Source organism: Onychostruthus taczanowskii, unplaced genomic scaffold, assembly GCF_017590055.1.
Source record: "Onychostruthus taczanowskii isolate IOZ18803 unplaced genomic scaffold, ASM1759005v1 scaffold30, whole genome shotgun sequence".
Lineage (NCBI taxonomy): Eukaryota > Metazoa > Chordata > Aves > Passeriformes > Passeridae > Onychostruthus > Onychostruthus taczanowskii.
The window spans coordinates 5677720-5693466 of record NW_024500350.1 but is presented as its reverse complement, the minus strand read 5'-3'; the positions used below and the strand labels follow the sequence as shown (position 1 = coordinate 5693466).

The following is a 15747-nucleotide window of genomic DNA, read 5'->3' as shown; positions in this document are numbered from 1 at the left end:
CCCCGAGGGCGCGGCGGGGCCGCGGACGGCCGGTGCGGGCCGCGCTCGGTGCCCGCGGGGGCGGTCGGGGAAGTCCCGACTTACCTGTCATTACTTTCTACGCCATCTTGGATCCACTTGTCAACGTCCCACAAAGCATTGTGGGAAAGGCCGGCCCTCCCCGCGGCCCGGAAGGCGGAGGGCGGCGGTGTGAGGGGACGGGACGGGACAGGACAGGGACAGCCACGGCGTGGGGATTAGGACGGGGACAACAGTGGGGACCGGGACGGAACGGCGATGGGGACAGGGTCGCGGTCCGGTATAGGGGATGAGGACGAGCACCGGGACCCGCTATCCCTTCAGCCCGGCGGCCGTTGGAGCGCAGCCCGGGGTCCCATCACGGAACAGCGTCTGGGGCCACCTCCGCTCCGCCCGCGCTAGAAACCGGCAACTTCGGGGGGTTTTCCATGTTCTTTTTATTTTTTTTTCTCTCTTTTTTTTTTTTTTTCCCCCTCCTCTTCCCTGGGCCCCGAGCGCAGCTGCGGAGCCCGAGGGTCGCTGGCGGGGCCGGCACCGGCAGGCGGGGGGGGCCAGAGCCGGTCACGAGCCCACCCCGGAAAAAAGCTTGGAAAGTACTTTTTCTCATGGTTTTTCTACGGCGTAAGTTGGAGATTTTTTTTTTTTCTATTTGGTTTGTTTGTTTTTTTTTTAAATTATTTTCTTGTGGCTTTTTAAAGTTCCTTCCCTCAAAGAAACCCGGCGGGGGCCGGTGCGGGTGCCGCGGCTGCCGCAGGTTGGAGCAGCTCACGCTGCCTCCGTGATGTCCAGAGCCACCCGCCCGTGCTGAAGGACTGCTGGTACCGCGTTGCTGCTTTGCATAACAGTTTTATTTTCATGGAGTAATCTTCCCTGTTAGCTGTGTTTTCAGACTCTTTGGCAATCAGTTCTTAATACCTACGCTGTTTTGCAGACTGGCTTTTTCAAGGCGTTACCGGCTTTGCTGCCGTGGATGGGTGCCCTGTGCTCTGCATAGGCTGTTGTGCTTTAGGGCAAAGTGGACAAGAAATTGGGGAAAAGCAGCTTACTTCTGGATCTTAGGAAAGTTTATCGCCAAAATAGCATTCCAGTGTTTTTAAAAAACTTTTCCTTCCCCTTTAACTGAAATAAGATCCAGATCACTTTAGTATTGGATCTTGCTGTAAAATGTATTTACATTTATATTTAAATTTACGTCTAATGCCTCGTAACTCTTTGAAGAATAACCACCAGCCAAGCCTCTGATGCATTGCCATTGCAAGAAAATACTTGTGCCCAACAAAGTTTTCAATATTCATCAGTAATGCATTTATAAAGAGAGAGCTCCTTGCAACAATGTAAATACAGGAGGAAATAAATCTAAATAAATCGTTTGCATTTGCCACCCAGTCTTAAATCAGTCTACTTTTTAATTCAGCTTTATAACTAGCTGGGAGTGCAGTTGTGCTGTCACAGAGAAGAGTGTGGGTGGTCCCAGCCTCAACCCAGGAGATGCCATTTCAGGATAAAACCCTCCTGTGGAACTTGCCACAGGCCATCTCTGCTGTCCCTCTGCCAGCCTGACACCTTTCCTCGTGCTGTGACGTGTGTTTTCCATGGCCACTGTGCAAGGAACAGGGATCAAAGAATGCTGAACCCATGTTTAGGATCCAACTAACTGTGTCATTCAGTCCAGGTTGTTGAAATGGAGTAAGTCTAAAAGGCTGGTTTTCTTTGGTTCCTAGTGAGCTTCATCTTACTAGCCTTTTTTTTTTTCTGTTAGAAAATGCAAAGGTTTTCTTCAAAATAAATGACAATTAGAAAAAGCAGTGGAAGATAGAATTATCAATGTATGCATATTTTTAGATATAAACACATATCCTTTGAAGTTCAATTTGGAGAAGACAGAAATTTAGTTGGGTTTATTTTTCACATAAGCTTTTTTTTGAGTCCATTTTTTCTGGCAGCATTTTTTTTTATAATGTGGGAAGAAAAAAATTGTGTGGCAGCAACTAAGTTACTGGAGGATCTGTTCAGTGACAGACCCCATTGTTATCACTGTCTCTGCTGATTTCAAGTTCCAGATTGGATGTACCAAGAAGCACAGGCTGCTGTGAAAAGGTGGCAACTCTGCCCTGTAGGAACAGCCCAGAAAGGAGCTGGGGAGGACCACGGGAGCAGGGGAATGGATAAAACACAACATGGAGAGGTGCCCTTGCACCCACTGCTTTTAATGATCTGGGTACTTTAACCCTTTTAGCCTCAATTCGAAGCAGGTTTTAGTCTATTTTGTGGACTGGTTAAGTGCACAAACCCTCAGTGGAGGTGCCAGAGGCTGGACTGGGAGCCAGCAGCTCCGGGATGGGGGTGGCTGCCAAGCACTGCCCTGGTCAAGCACAGCCTGCAAGCTTGGAACAACTCTCCTGTTTCCATGTGCTGTCCCCTCCAAGCTCTTTCAAGGTCCTTGTTACCAGATAGAAAGATGAAGGCTTTCAAAATTTGGTCCAAAACAAATGGGGCTCCAAGGGCTCATTAACCTTGGAAATTCTGCTCAAGGTGAGAATCATAGCAACTAGCTTAAGGGATGAGATCCCAAATCCAAACAGCCTAAAAAAACTAAATTGACTTTAGAGCCACTTCTGTGGTAACATCCCAGGAGGCAGAGAATGGCCCAGGAACTGGTTACAGATTACCTGGGAAGAAAGAGACTTCTTGTAGCTTTCACTGACATTTATATTATTATAATAATTATATATCTTATTATTGTAAATTATTATATTCCTACTACTGTGAGAGGAACTCAGTATCTATCTACATGAGACATCTCTTTCCTTGATGTGCATTACCCCAGTGGAAGCTGCAATTTTCAGCAAAATTCACATCCTCAGAAGCCTAACAGTGGTATTTCTAGGGACTCATGATAATGATAAAATTTTCAAAAATCCTCCAATGAATGCAGCAATATCAAAACTCAATTCCACCTGTACATTTTTTAGGATTTTGAAATCTTTCATATCTGAAAATATGCTTTTTCAATTTCTTACTGGATGTTTAGAAAGCCCACCCTGCCAAGGACCATGTGTGCAAGGAACCCCTGTACAGAAGCCCTAACACACCGTGTCTCCCTACTCTTCAGTCAGGATTCTGTAAATGATGCTGGCTCACAGGGCTTCCCCCTATTCTGTGAAGCTAGGAGCCATTCCCTGGTCCTTGGAGAATCCAGGCTCCTTGCCAAAAACCAGGGGTTTGAAAACCTGGGGCCACTCAGAGCTGCTAGGCTCCCTGCCATGAAGCAGAGATCTGAGCAGAGCGCTGAAAGGTGTGGCACGGATTCTGGCAGAGTTGGGAACTCTCAAACCCTCACTTGCTCCAGGCCTAATGGAGACTTGGTAGCCAAAAAGCCCTGGAGTTCTGACTCACCCGTGAGCTGCACACTTGGAATCACAACTGCAGCTTGGTTTCTACATTTTCAAAATAAAACTATTCTAATGATTTGAAACATACTGCTACTTTTTTCTTTTGCTTTCACAGCAAATTCAGAAAATCAATTTCTATTCTACGCTCAAGTTCGCTCCCATTTCTGGGAACTGGTATTTCATGAATACAGAAATCTCCATTTTCAATCAGCTCCACTCATGATGCCTAACCAGAATGCAGGAAAAACCATTACAATTAACATGTAGGAGTAATAAGGACATAATAGGATACATTCAGCAGGGAATTGCCTCGCTGACCCTGCAGCCCAACATCCCAGCAGGCTTCTCAAACAGTTCGTTCACCCCTGAGCAACAAAACAACAGGAGGCCTTTCTCAATGGAAGTGCCAGACAGATTGCAGCAACAGGAGCAATGTTTTTATTGTCTTAGCACACTGGACCTTTACAAATTTTTGAACTCCCTCAGAAGCAGCAATCATGGGAAAGTAACAGAAGTTAAGTGGTTTAGCCTCTGCCACAAACAAGGCAGTGGTAGACCTGGGATTAGATAGCAACAGTAGTTCTTAGTCTTGGTAAACAATAAAGCAAACTGTTTCTAAGCAGCCATTAATGTCTGGTTATTAGGCTGAAGAGTAGCAAGTTTTGATTTTCCAGCATGAAAATTCCCCTGGAATTCCTCCAGAGTCCTCTAATGAACAGATGATCTCAACTTTAATCTTACTTCATAATTATCCATGGGTAACATTTCAACATGGACTCCTTAAGCACATGTAATTTCTAGAGCAAGTAATATTCAAACTAATTCATTTCTCCTTTGATCCACAAAATGAGAGCATTGAGAAGCAACCAGCAATAAGGGGATGTTGAGGGTACACTGAGGAGCAGAAACTACAAAGGTCAGAGTAAATGTGATGGTTTCATCCCACACCGTCAAGATCAAAGATCTTCAGTCTCTGTTCATTTTTTTAAGAAGCTGGCATGTCTTTATGCTGACCTTTGAATTGCTCATGGGGGACTTAGATCTGACACATATATCTGCATTCTTGGGATGAACTAGCTCCAAAAATTTAGAGCTTTTTTCCTTTTTTCCTAGCAACCTGAATATGACAACCTTTTTGAGACAGACTTGAGAGACACTTCCATTTTCACCAATAGTAGTCTGCAAGCAAAAAAAAAAAAAAAAAAAAAAAAAAAAACCACCAAACCCAAAATTCAAACTTAATAGATTATTTTCCACTCACCTGGAGTTGCCCTATAGCTTAATAATTCTAGAGGTTTGTTTCAAAACTTCTGTTTTAACTTTTTGATGTTTGGGGAGGGAAACCCTGAGGATTCTTGCTTCTGGCAACAAGTACTCAGAACACAGCAGAGGTCTCACTGAGAGGACAGGGAGGGAGTCTACCTTGGGCACTGTGTTCCAAACCAAGACTAAGGTATTCCAACTACAAACAAAAATCTCTTTCAGATCCAAAGGCAGAGAGCTTGATCATTGTGGATCTTTGGCACAAATACAGACAATGGAAGTGAACCTTTGTAATCTTTCTGAACTGACTTTTAAGGAGATACCTGAGCTGTTGAAAGATAAGAGTTCTTCCATGTTCTTTCTAATGCTGACAGCAAAAGGTGGTTGTGAGGGGAGAGAAACCACTTCCCCCCTCCAACAAACACATGCTGTAAATGAGCCAAAGGTAGCAGGGAACAGAGAGGGAGGAGAATCTGCAAGAAATCCAGAAAGAAGAGCCAGGGAACCACTGAAACATTCACTCTAGAATAAAAAGGAAAAGAGGGCTGGCTGGGAAAACGGGTCCAACATAACTGGTAGAAGCATCAGAGGCTTAAGTGCTTGGGGTTGAAGATTCCAGACCAGACTTCAACTGGAAGGAAAATGTTTATGATAAGAACAGGGAGAGGCAAGTTCCCACTTCCCCTGATGACCCATTGTTCCCCTCTCTGATAGCTCTTGCCTCAATTTCCAGATGATATCTTGTTTTCTAAGCTACTTTGTCCATTGTTCTGACAGCAGCCAGGTTTTGTTCATGCTACTGAAACCTCCCAATGCTCAGAAACAGTCATGACAAAATTTTAAACAACTTGTACAGCTGGGATTATAATACAATTTAGGAAGTTAGATGGTAAACATTCTGTGCATTCTGAATACCTGCTCCTCTTCCTTCCCTTACTGATAGTTCAGCTGCCTTTTTATTGTTCAAATGCAGTGAGCTGGATTGGTAAGGCTTTGAAAGTTCCCAGCCTTCCAAATTACCTTCCCAAACTTCCCATCAGCTATGTCCAAAGTCAGCACTTCAAATGCAAATCACTGTTTACAAGCTTCCATCGTTTCCTGTCCCTTCAGACTTCCCTCACTCAAAATCCCTGTCTGGAGCTTCCCAGTTTCTCTGTATTGACATTTATTAGCCTGAATGAAGCTCATTGTGCTTGTAAAGAGATGGCATTTATGTATGTCTCAATACATCATTTACAATGGTAGTCTCTACTTAATTAATTATGAACTGAATGGTTATGGGTAGCATTAAAAATCATTCTAAACCAAAGCAAATTCAATAGAAGCTCAATTGACTCTTACTACACTATTTGTTCTACTACTTTACTTCCTTACAAACACAAACCAGGGGGAAAAGTCCACAGCTTCCCTCCATTACAAGGAGGTTAAAGTAAATAATAGAACATTATGTGCTCAGAATATAACACACTCATGATGAGAAGCAACAGCTTCCAAGTACCAGCTTAGCTAACTGATTAGTTGCCATTGTAGCCCTTACAAACTGTACCAACAAAACAGGCAAAATTAGTGACTTGCAGCAAACAAAGGTTTAGGTACTTACTCATGTATTGATTGCTCTGGCAGTTCACAATTAATTAATAAATACTAACTGTAGTACCAAATCATAAGAAACAGCATTATTCTTAAGCATAAACATTATTTTGTTCAATGAATATCTTGACATAACTTTACACTATTATAATTTTAAGTTACCTCTTTGTAAAACCCTAGGATTTTATTATTTACAGTATATCCTCTCAATCACAGCCTCAAAAACACTCCTGCAATGAAATAGCAACAGAACTATATGTTAGACACAAAAGGGTTCACATTGGAAAAAAAAAATCACAAGACTATTATTATACAGGCAATACAGTTTTATTCTGTTCTTTCACCAATTGTAGCAAAAACATTTAACAACTGAATGAATAATCAAGGGAACTTAATCGTCAACAGGAATTTCAGAATTATGTTCTAAATTTTAGACCAGGAAGGCTTGACAGGGAGAAAACAAACCATATACACACTTGTAATAATAGTCTCTATTATGAAGATTTAATGCCTTCTTTAAAAGCACTGAGATTATTGAGGCACCTTACTGCAGGTTATGGATCATCTCTTCTTTGGCAATGAGATGTGTGGTTTTGTTAACTAGGGCCATGAGGGAGTTGAGCTTGTGAGACCAGTCATTGAGTATATTGTTTGGGTCCTTAGGCCTCTGGAAATTGATAATTCCTGCCAGCCTGTCTACTTTAGCAAAGATGGTTTTATTAACTACTAGGTTAGACAAGAACTCCTCCGATTCCTGTAAAGACAAACAGCACTAAGTCAAGAAAATAGCATTTTTACTACAAACCACCAGAATTCCTCCCAAGCAGCATGGAAGCACCAGGAACAAGATTTCTTTATACATGAGTACAGCTGTAACAACATTGTACTTTAAAAAATGCAGGATACTTTAATATTACACATGCTGGCAATGCAAGGTACTAGCACAAGCTATTAAAGAAAAAAAAAAACAACAACCAAACATTTTTGTTTTCTACTGACCTATATCTGATTATCTTTCTTAAACATAATGTTAAATATACAACCCCAACAGACTTTTACACTTTGGAGTACTTGGCTACACAGATACCAGAACAAATCATGTGGCAAGCAAGGCTTGGGAAAACCCCAGTGAATTACTGACCACTGTCAAAAAGGGTTTTTACTGAGTTTGTGGCAAAAGCAGATTCCATGAAAAGGGTAAAGCTTTTCATTTGCACTCAAAATACCAGGATGTGTCATACTACTTGGAAAGCTCTTGAAAACACACAGGGGGATGGCAGGCAGACCCCTCCATCCCACGTTCCCAAAGTGCCACCAGCCATGAACAAGGACATTTACAGGCGAAGGACCTTCTCTTCAGTTGGCTTTCATCACTCATTGACAAGAACCTTTTAACACTGAAACACCAGACAAGAAGCTCCAGCATTTACACGAGGCCTTGAACATAAATGAACTTCTAAGAGCAGCTTTTGCCTATGGGCATGTGCATCACGAAACTGAGTTTAAGGTTTAATGAATAGTTTCCTAACTCCCATAAAGGCAGAAAATTAAATCAAACAAGAACATTTCTCTGCTGAATACTCACATCTCTGCCACAAACACAGCCCCCCCTTATCAAAGAAGGATAAACTAAGCAAGACTTACATCAACAGACAGATCCAGGAGTTGTGCCATTCTCTTCATTGTAATTCTGGTATAATACTTAGCCATTATTCTAATATTCTGGAATAAAAGTGTTCAGAGTAGAGGGTTATGTGCAAAAAATAATTGAAGCAGGCTGCAAAAATATAAAAGTCCATGTTAAAAGGAGATTAGGAACTGTAGCGCTCTAACGGCAGTCCAGCATGGGGATGTGAGGGGTTCTGAACAAACAGCTCTTTTGCTGGTGGAAGCTATAAAAGTCTCTACATGATAAATTATTAAGAAAAGAAATCAACCAATTATGAATTTAGTACAAAGCAAGACTTTCAGATTTATGCTTTATTGAAACATGAGTGCTAAATCTCATTTGAGTGCAATATGCTCTTTTTTGGTGGCAACTATGCCAAATATAAACACACAATAAAGATATACAAGCAAATAAAATCTTGAAATACAGCACAAAAGACACATTACCTGCTGCTTCATTAGCTACTTCTTTGTCTTCTTTGTGATTAAAACAGAGCAAGCAGAAAGCATTTTTAGCTGAGGCACTGAGTAAACAGCTGATGTTTACAGACACTGATACTTACATGTTCCACAACTCTGTTCTTTAAATCTTTCCATCTCTTTTCACCTTCCTCTGTACAGCCAAAAACATCTGTTGCAGGACTGTCAAGGGATCCTTCTCTCAACTCCTTCCCATATTCTTCAACTAGGGCACTCCACCTCATCAGCTCCATGGTGGTAAATAGTTTTAGGAGGTCTCTAAATGGTTTAGTACATTTGGATTACAATCCTGTATTAATAAGGCCTGGTTCATACTTAAAACAGATCAAAGACATAATTTTAAATGTTTTATTCTTATTAATATAAATAATCGGGGCACTAAAGTCAGACTGTTTTTCTAACAAAGATCTTTCTCTTACAAAAGAAAGAACATTTCTTTTTACATCCATTTAGCTACATTCATTTTCACATACAACAACCATGACATTTTTGCAGTATTTAATGTAGCATTAAATTCAGAGTTGCTTACAGCAGACTCAGCATAAAGAGATTTACTTGCACTGTTAGAGAGAGACACTTTTTAATCTAAGAATTGGTTATTAGAAAGGATACTTACTTATACTTGGGGATTTCTTCTAGCTTTTTGTCACTACTAATTCTGTGCACCAAATCAGACTGTTCATTGTCATAAGGTGAAAGAATAACATAAAGAACAACGCTCTTCAGTGCCTGTTTAAGAGGAAAGAGGGTGGTTTTTTTCCCATAATTAAACAGAGGAATTGCCAAAACTGATACAGAGCTTGGAGTCTAATATGTAGATTCAAGCTCAGTGTATTAAGAAATTAGGGTGAAATTGATGTTATCTTCCAGAAATGAACTGTGGTACATTTAAATTTACACAGGTTATCCAAAATTTTAGTATTTCAAATAAATACATGATGAAAAAAACTTTTCAGACATGAAAGACATCTGTACTGCACACACAACAGCACCACTGAGACCACACTTGCACAGCTGTTTGTAATCTCTACACTTGTATGAAACAGTTCAGACATTGTCAGTTTCAAAGGTAATAAAATCAAGATGTTGATTACAAACATTCTTTTGAAATCAACTCTATCATCTGTTTTCAACTAACCAATTTGTTAATACAGCCATTTAAATAAAAACAGACTGATGGGCTATTTCATCCACTGTACACTGATGTGGAAAGAAAAGGGTATTTGTCACATGGAAATACAGTGATTTTGTAGGGAAAGTTTTTTACCTGTTGCCACTTTTCACTTTCAGCCTGGATACAGGGAGTGTCATAAATGGCTCTGTAGTGCTTACAGATGGAGAGGTAGGAGCCTTCATGTTGATCCAGCTGGATCATTAAGTTGTAGTATTTCAACTTTAGTTTCTGAAACAGTATCAAGAAGTCAAATTAACACAGCTCCATGACAGGTAAATGAAATTCAGCTGAACCCCAGAAAACAGAGGGATTTAAATAAATACACTTGGACCAGAAGAGAGGCAAGTCAGATTAAAATTTGGGTGAGGGGAAGGAGAAAAGAGTGAAAAATCCTCCAATTACTTACTTCTGTGTTTTCTTCTTGAAAAAACTTTGTATTAATTTTTTTGCTGATAATTTGAGTCCGAATATAGTCTTTTACAGCTAGACAGAGTCTCATCTGCTCCAAGATAAATTCTACACGTTCTTTCTTCTCCATTGAACCGTAGGTTTCCACCTGAAATGAAATTATAACTACTTAATATAGTCAAAGCCAAATCAAGTGAAGGCTTAACTGTGCCAGAAGAGTGGGAGGCTGTCTGGAGGAGGAACACACCAAAACAAAACAACAGAAGAAAAGCTATTACAGAGCAAGTGAAAATGGAATAAAGGTTATTCCATTTCAATTATTACCCCCACTTACACCAAAGAATCCACCAACACTAAACACAATGCACTAGGTAGAGAATTGAAATCTACTTTCTGAGTGGAAGATATTCCATGTAACCCAACCACAAGATTAATAAAAGCAGTTAGAGCTGAACTGCCCTTTCACTAATAACAGTTCATCTCATTCCAGGCACTTCTGCAAGCGTACCTGATTCAGTTTCTAACAGTCTGAGAACAGTCAGAATTAATTGCTATTGCTGATGCAATTCTGAGTTCTCAGGTGTTACCTGCAACTCCTGCAGAATCGAGGCAGCCTCTTTCACCTCCCCGTTCTGTTCCTTTATTGTTGCAAGTGTCTTTGTCAGGCGAGCGCGTTCGATTTCCACGTATATCTGAGGGCAGAAGGAAGAGTTTAAACATTGGAATTCTCTAAAGAGGAGTGCAAACTGAGACTGCAACCCCTCTGGGAAATACACTTGATGCTGTCATCACAGAACCACTCTATTTGTTGTGTATCCATCCACTACACTGGCACTGTCCACAATACACACTGATGAAATACAGTGGATAACTGACACAAACATTTTTGGCCCAAATTAATCTAAAAAATAATGTCTACACTGACCTATGATTCTTTCAGCAAACACAAGGGATATGCACTGTGAATGAAGTATTGCATATTTTGTCTGCTGGAATATATCAAAATATCTGGGAAGTTAGATTTTAATGGTAAATGTGTAGTAAGCACTACCCTTTGAATTATTTCACTTACTCCTAACCCGCCATTAATCAACAAGACTTGATCATTAATCATTTAGACTAACAGACAGAAGTCATAAAATTGACACAAATTTGCCTAATTCAGAATTCCTTTTCTTAAAGCAAAAGGAACACAATATAAGTAACTCACTTGGTATCACTTTCTGGTTACCATAACTATATGTTTCTCCTTGCTAAGTGTAGAAGAAATTAAATTAAACCTGTCCCTTTCCCTAACAAATTCAAATACATAACTTTTTAAAAAGTGAAAAGGAAATGGCATTTTAGAATTTTGAAATGTATTACTAACTATATTAATTAATAACACAACCAGATACCTACATCATAGGAACATGACCAGTGCTTCAGCATATGATTTAAGTATGGAAAATATCTGCAGTCTTTTGAAAGGAAAGAAACTACTTGGCTTCTCAGGGTAATTTAAAAATTAGTTTTAATCTTACTTGCACAAGATTAAAAAATAAGAAGCTACTAAGAAACTACATTTTTAAAGAAGGCAAACATTTTTATTCCACCTTTTTAGACACTGAGTGTTAAAACAAAACCTTACTTTTCCTTCTGTGACCATACGCAACGTGTCGATTAAGCGCAGTTTGACTGGTAGGTCTGTGATTTCTTCAACGTAAGTGCAGCACTGCTGGACCATTTTAGCAACTGCCTAGTATGAAAACAAGAGGGGAAAACCATACTGTGGTTTTAGATTTCCCTGAAGAAGTCAAGCTGTAACACTCAGAGGTAATTAATGAATAGTTTCACATCACACTGAAGAGCCTCATTGAGCAAAAAGCACACAAGACACCTTTCCCTCTCTGACTGACGAAGATGTGTACAATGTGCTATAGACTGATGCTACAAGGCAAACATAATGCTGTTCTGTCATTTTCTTAATCTCAGTTTTTCCAATATTGAAAATAATCCATGCCATGCAGTTCTATCCTGAAAAGCAACTCCCCTTCTGCCAAATCCACAGGACTCACATGGACTGGCAGAACTTCTCTGCTTGCCCTAAGACCTGCATGGCTGAAGAGACCTGTACCTTCTCCTAACTGTGTGCACTACCCTCTCTCCTTAGAACAGCTGTAGATTCCTCAAGAAGGAAGGAAGAGGGAGGATTTCTTCCTTCAGTAGGAAGCACAGGTATGGGAATGTGCACTTCCAGTAACAATGCTGGTAAAATTATTATTAAAATACCTATTTCTTAAAAACCCAGCGGTAAACTTCTAGAAATGTCTTCCTCAAGAAGTTCCTCAAAATTCAGCTGGAATGATCCACACCTTCAGCTACAGTGTGTGCAAGTCAGAGAACTAAACTGTACTCCTACTTTTACACACACTAGTGAAGATCCTGCACACTAAATGACAGGTAACCTCTTCCCTCCTAAAGCAGTGATGCCATTAAAATCACCTGTTGTTCAAAATGAACACAGAGTGCAATAAACTTCACACTGCCTTAAATGCAAGTGCTTTATGCCAAAGTATGCCAGTTTCAAAAGCAAGCATGCAAAGCACACATTTCCTATGAGCACAATAAAATGCAGTAACTCTGTTTAATATACATCTGAATAAGGAATATGGAATACCTGAAGAACGAATAAGGAATATGTCTGCAATACACACTGAGCAGAGTGCAAAAACGAACCACCATCTTTACACAGAAAGTCCCTACACACACGGGGGAACCAGAGACATAATACAGCCCCAAAATACAGTTCCATTTTTTGTTTCAAGCTATTAAATTCACCTGTTTTAACTGACTTCTTCTCTTCGATAGGAGAATAATATTTTCATTAAGAGCATCCCAGTCTTTAGCTTCGTAACACATTTTCACTATGGCAACTAAGATTCGGGATGTGGAGACCATGTCCGAAGCCTGTAACAAACCAAGAGTGTGTTAGAGACAGGATCAACAACCTGCAGCCTAACAGCACAAAGGGGGAAAAATCATTGTGCCTGGTCTCAGCCATCTGCTTTTCAAAGAAAAGCACTGATGCTCCAAGGATACTCCAAGCCCCTTGACTTGAAGCCAGTGGAACGTGAGGTGTGCAGCCCAGCACCCCCAGGCGCTACTCACCGTCCGTGTTTGTTTTTCCAGGGAGAGAAGGTTTTCAATGACTTCTTGCAATCTTCCTTCCTAATAAGACAGGCAAACAATTATCTCTGTGAGTTAAGAACATCATTCAGTTTCAACTGAGAGTAGCTCAAATTTCCACACAAATAAAAATACAGACCAGCCTGTACACTCCGTACACTGGTTTTTTTCTTAAAAAAATGTATGCATAGCACTTACTTCAAACACATGGTTCTACAGAGATAAAACTGGAGAGGTACCAGTTTCATTTTCACATAACACATGCTCTAAGTTGTCTGCCTTGGGAGACAAACCTGGCAAGTTTCAGACAGGTTTGGTGAGCTCCTATTCACTAAGCTGCATGGAAAACTCATTTCTTCTCTGGCCAAAACAGTTTTCAGTGAGATCAGATATGCAATTAAATATCTTGGCCAAAAAAATTCTTCTCCTATTACTTTCATCCATATTCATATCTTAATTACAGTGTATTACACAAAGCATTAATTACAAGCTTTACAGGGTAAGCATGGAATTCTAAAAGTTCTGGTTTTGGAGGGGTTTTGAGAACTGTATTTGCCTTTTTTTGAAGGAGTGAAAGATGCTACATTGTACCTTCAGTCCTAAGTCACAAATCCTAGCAAATATCTAGTTTTAAAAAAAAAATATGGGTGAGTTTGTAACAGCCCATGGCAATAGTGGGGCTGCACCTAAATTAGAAACTAGAAACAAAAAATGGTTAGAAAATTAGCAACAAACCAAAGAAAATGAAAGTTGTTTCTAAAATATCCCAGCTGAAATATTTTAGACTACATACAATGGTTTGTCAAGAATGTGCTCTTACTGCCACAGAGTTCATATGTTTTGCACAATGAAACATGGCCATGGTGTCCATTCCTTTGCAGAGCTTTGCCTGTGGGATAAAATCCCTCTGCCTGCTCTCCATAGAATAATCTTAAAATTATCTAAGATGTAATTTATCTTAAGGCTACTGCCTTCAGAACTGTACAACGTGTGTGTCTTTCACAATGAAACACGAGGATCAAGCAGAGCATTTGCAGCATGTAAAGTGTCAGATGCCATCCTACTGGGCCAACAAATGACAGCAACAACAGGGAACCTGTGGCTGCCCATCCCTGGAAGTGTTCACGGCCCATTTGGACTAGTGGAAGGTGTCCCTGCCCACGGCAGTGGGTGGAATGAGATGAGCTTAAGGCCTCTTCCAACCCAACCCATTCTGCGATTCTGCCCTTCTGTCCTGAGATGTGAGCTGCACAAGAATCTCCAGGCCACAGAACTTTTTTATAAAACACTGATGCTGCAGCACTATGACCCCCGTGGAACACATCCTGCAGTCACCCAGGGCGTGTGCACAGCCGTTGTTTACTGAGCCGAAGGAGGCAGAGACAGTCCCAGAGCCCGTCCTGGCCCTGTCCCTCCATTCCAGCTCCATTCCAGCTCCCCGGGGCTCGCATGCACCCGAGTCGGGGCTCGCATGCACCCGAGCTAAAGGATGCCCAGCGCTGCCTGTCCTACCTGACCCGGGACGTGTTACACGAAGGCAGCTCTGGCGCACAGAGCCGGGAATGAACCAGCAATTCCGCGTTCCTAGGCCAGCAGGGAAGAGCCACAGCCCTTGTGGTGGACCGCGGCCCTCTGGTTCCCTCCCCGGGAGGCTGCGCCCCGAAAGCTCGTCCGGTCTCAAAATCACCGAACAGGCTGAATTGGACGGAACCCACAAGGATGATCGAGTCCATCCCTTTGCCTTGGATCTGCACAGGACATCCCTAACCATCCATGTATCTGAGAGTGCTGTACAAACACTCCATGAGCTCTGGCAGCGCTGGGGCCGTGACCGCTGCCTAGGAGAGCAGTTTCAGTGCTCGGCCACCAACCTCCCTCCTGCTTCCACACAGCCCTGAAACGGCGGAGCCGTTCACTCCTTCCCCTCCTTAGCACGGCACGGAGAGTTCGCGACCGGACCCGCATCGTGGGGCAGGATGCGGCCGCGGGTCGCTCCGCGCCGCCTCCACGCGCGGCCTAGCGCGCCATGACTCAGCCCGTCCGCCCCGCCAGGCTTCTCTCCCGCCTCACCTGCGCCAGCCGCTCGCACTCGGGCAGCCTCTGGTCCACGGTCGCGCTGTAATCCACCTCCATTTTGACGATGCGGCCATCGGCCCGCTCCGCGCCGCCCTCCGCCATGTCCGCCCGTTCCGCCGCCTCAGCGCTCACCGGAACCGGCCGGGCCCGCGCGCAGGCGCGCCGGGGGCAGGCCCGCCGAAGGGCCCCGCGCCACGGTAAGCAGGCACTGCCGTGGCCACCCCCGGCCGCCCCAGGACCCGCAGGGGGGAGGTGCCGCCTCTGAGGGATCCCCACAGTCCGCGGCCCCTCCGAGGGGAGCGGGGTGTGCGCTTCCGAGGGCGTCTGCCCCTCAACCGCTCCTCTGAGGGGATCTGCCCTTCAGCCCTCTCCTCTGAGGGGATCTGCCCTTCAGCCCTCTCCTCTGAGGGGATCTGCTCCTCAGCCCACCCTTCTGAGATGTACCACTCAGCCTGCTTGTCTGAGGGGGCTCGCCTCGCCCACGGCCCTTCTGAGGGGACCAGGACCGCG

At 42.6% G+C, this 15747-nt stretch overlaps 2 protein-coding genes across 6 annotated transcripts in view; both read right to left on the bottom strand.

Annotated features, from left to right (window-relative positions):
* The window catches only part of HELZ (helicase with zinc finger), an 84548-nt gene extending 84420 nt beyond the window's left edge, over positions 1 to 128 (bottom strand). For 3 of the 4 annotated variants that reach the window (XM_041409455.1, XM_041409460.1, XM_041409459.1), the window contains exon 1: positions 85 to 128. Coding sequence is in view for 1 of the 4 variants with exons in the window: in XM_041409461.1 (XP_041265395.1) it covers positions 85 to 91 (7 nt within the window). In the remaining 3 variants the exon portion in view is untranslated. The remainder of the gene's footprint in view (positions 1 to 84) is intronic. The other variant, XM_041409461.1, reaches the window with a different exon arrangement.
* A 6446-nt stretch (positions 129 to 6574) lies between these two features.
* Positions 6575 to 15420, bottom strand: PSMD12 (proteasome 26S subunit, non-ATPase 12). 2 transcript variants are annotated; one of them, XM_041409526.1, is made up of 11 exons: positions 15232 to 15419; positions 13144 to 13203; positions 12814 to 12942; positions 11624 to 11731; positions 10581 to 10685; positions 9992 to 10141; positions 9679 to 9813; positions 9028 to 9140; positions 8495 to 8669; positions 7908 to 7985; positions 6575 to 7017 (listed from the first exon to the last, which is right to left on the bottom strand). In XM_041409526.1, exons 1-11 carry the CDS (start codon positions 15337 to 15339, stop codon positions 6808 to 6810), a joined length of 1371 nt encoding a protein of 456 aa, XP_041265460.1. In that variant the 5' UTR covers positions 15340 to 15419; the 3' UTR covers positions 6575 to 6807. The 2 variants fall into 2 exon arrangements, with proteins under 2 accessions (XP_041265460.1, XP_041265461.1); XM_041409527.1 differs by lacking the exon at positions 6575 to 7017 and having other exon boundaries at positions 7907 to 8040; positions 15232 to 15420.
* Between the last annotated feature and the right edge of the window lie 327 nt (positions 15421 to 15747).

Coding starts and splice junctions, on each gene's coding strand:
- PSMD12 (XM_041409526.1), bottom strand. CDS start 15,339: ATGGCGGAGGGCGGCGCGGAGCGGGCCGATGGCCGCATCGTCAAAATG. Junction 9,141..9,678: donor AAAGTGAAAAGTGGCAACAG/GTAAAAAACTTT, acceptor CCTCTTAAACAG/GCACTGAAGAGCGTTGTTCT. Junction 8,670..9,027: donor GAAGAAATCCCCAAGTATAA/GTAAGTATCCTT, acceptor TAAACCATTTAG/AGACCTCCTAAAACTATTTA.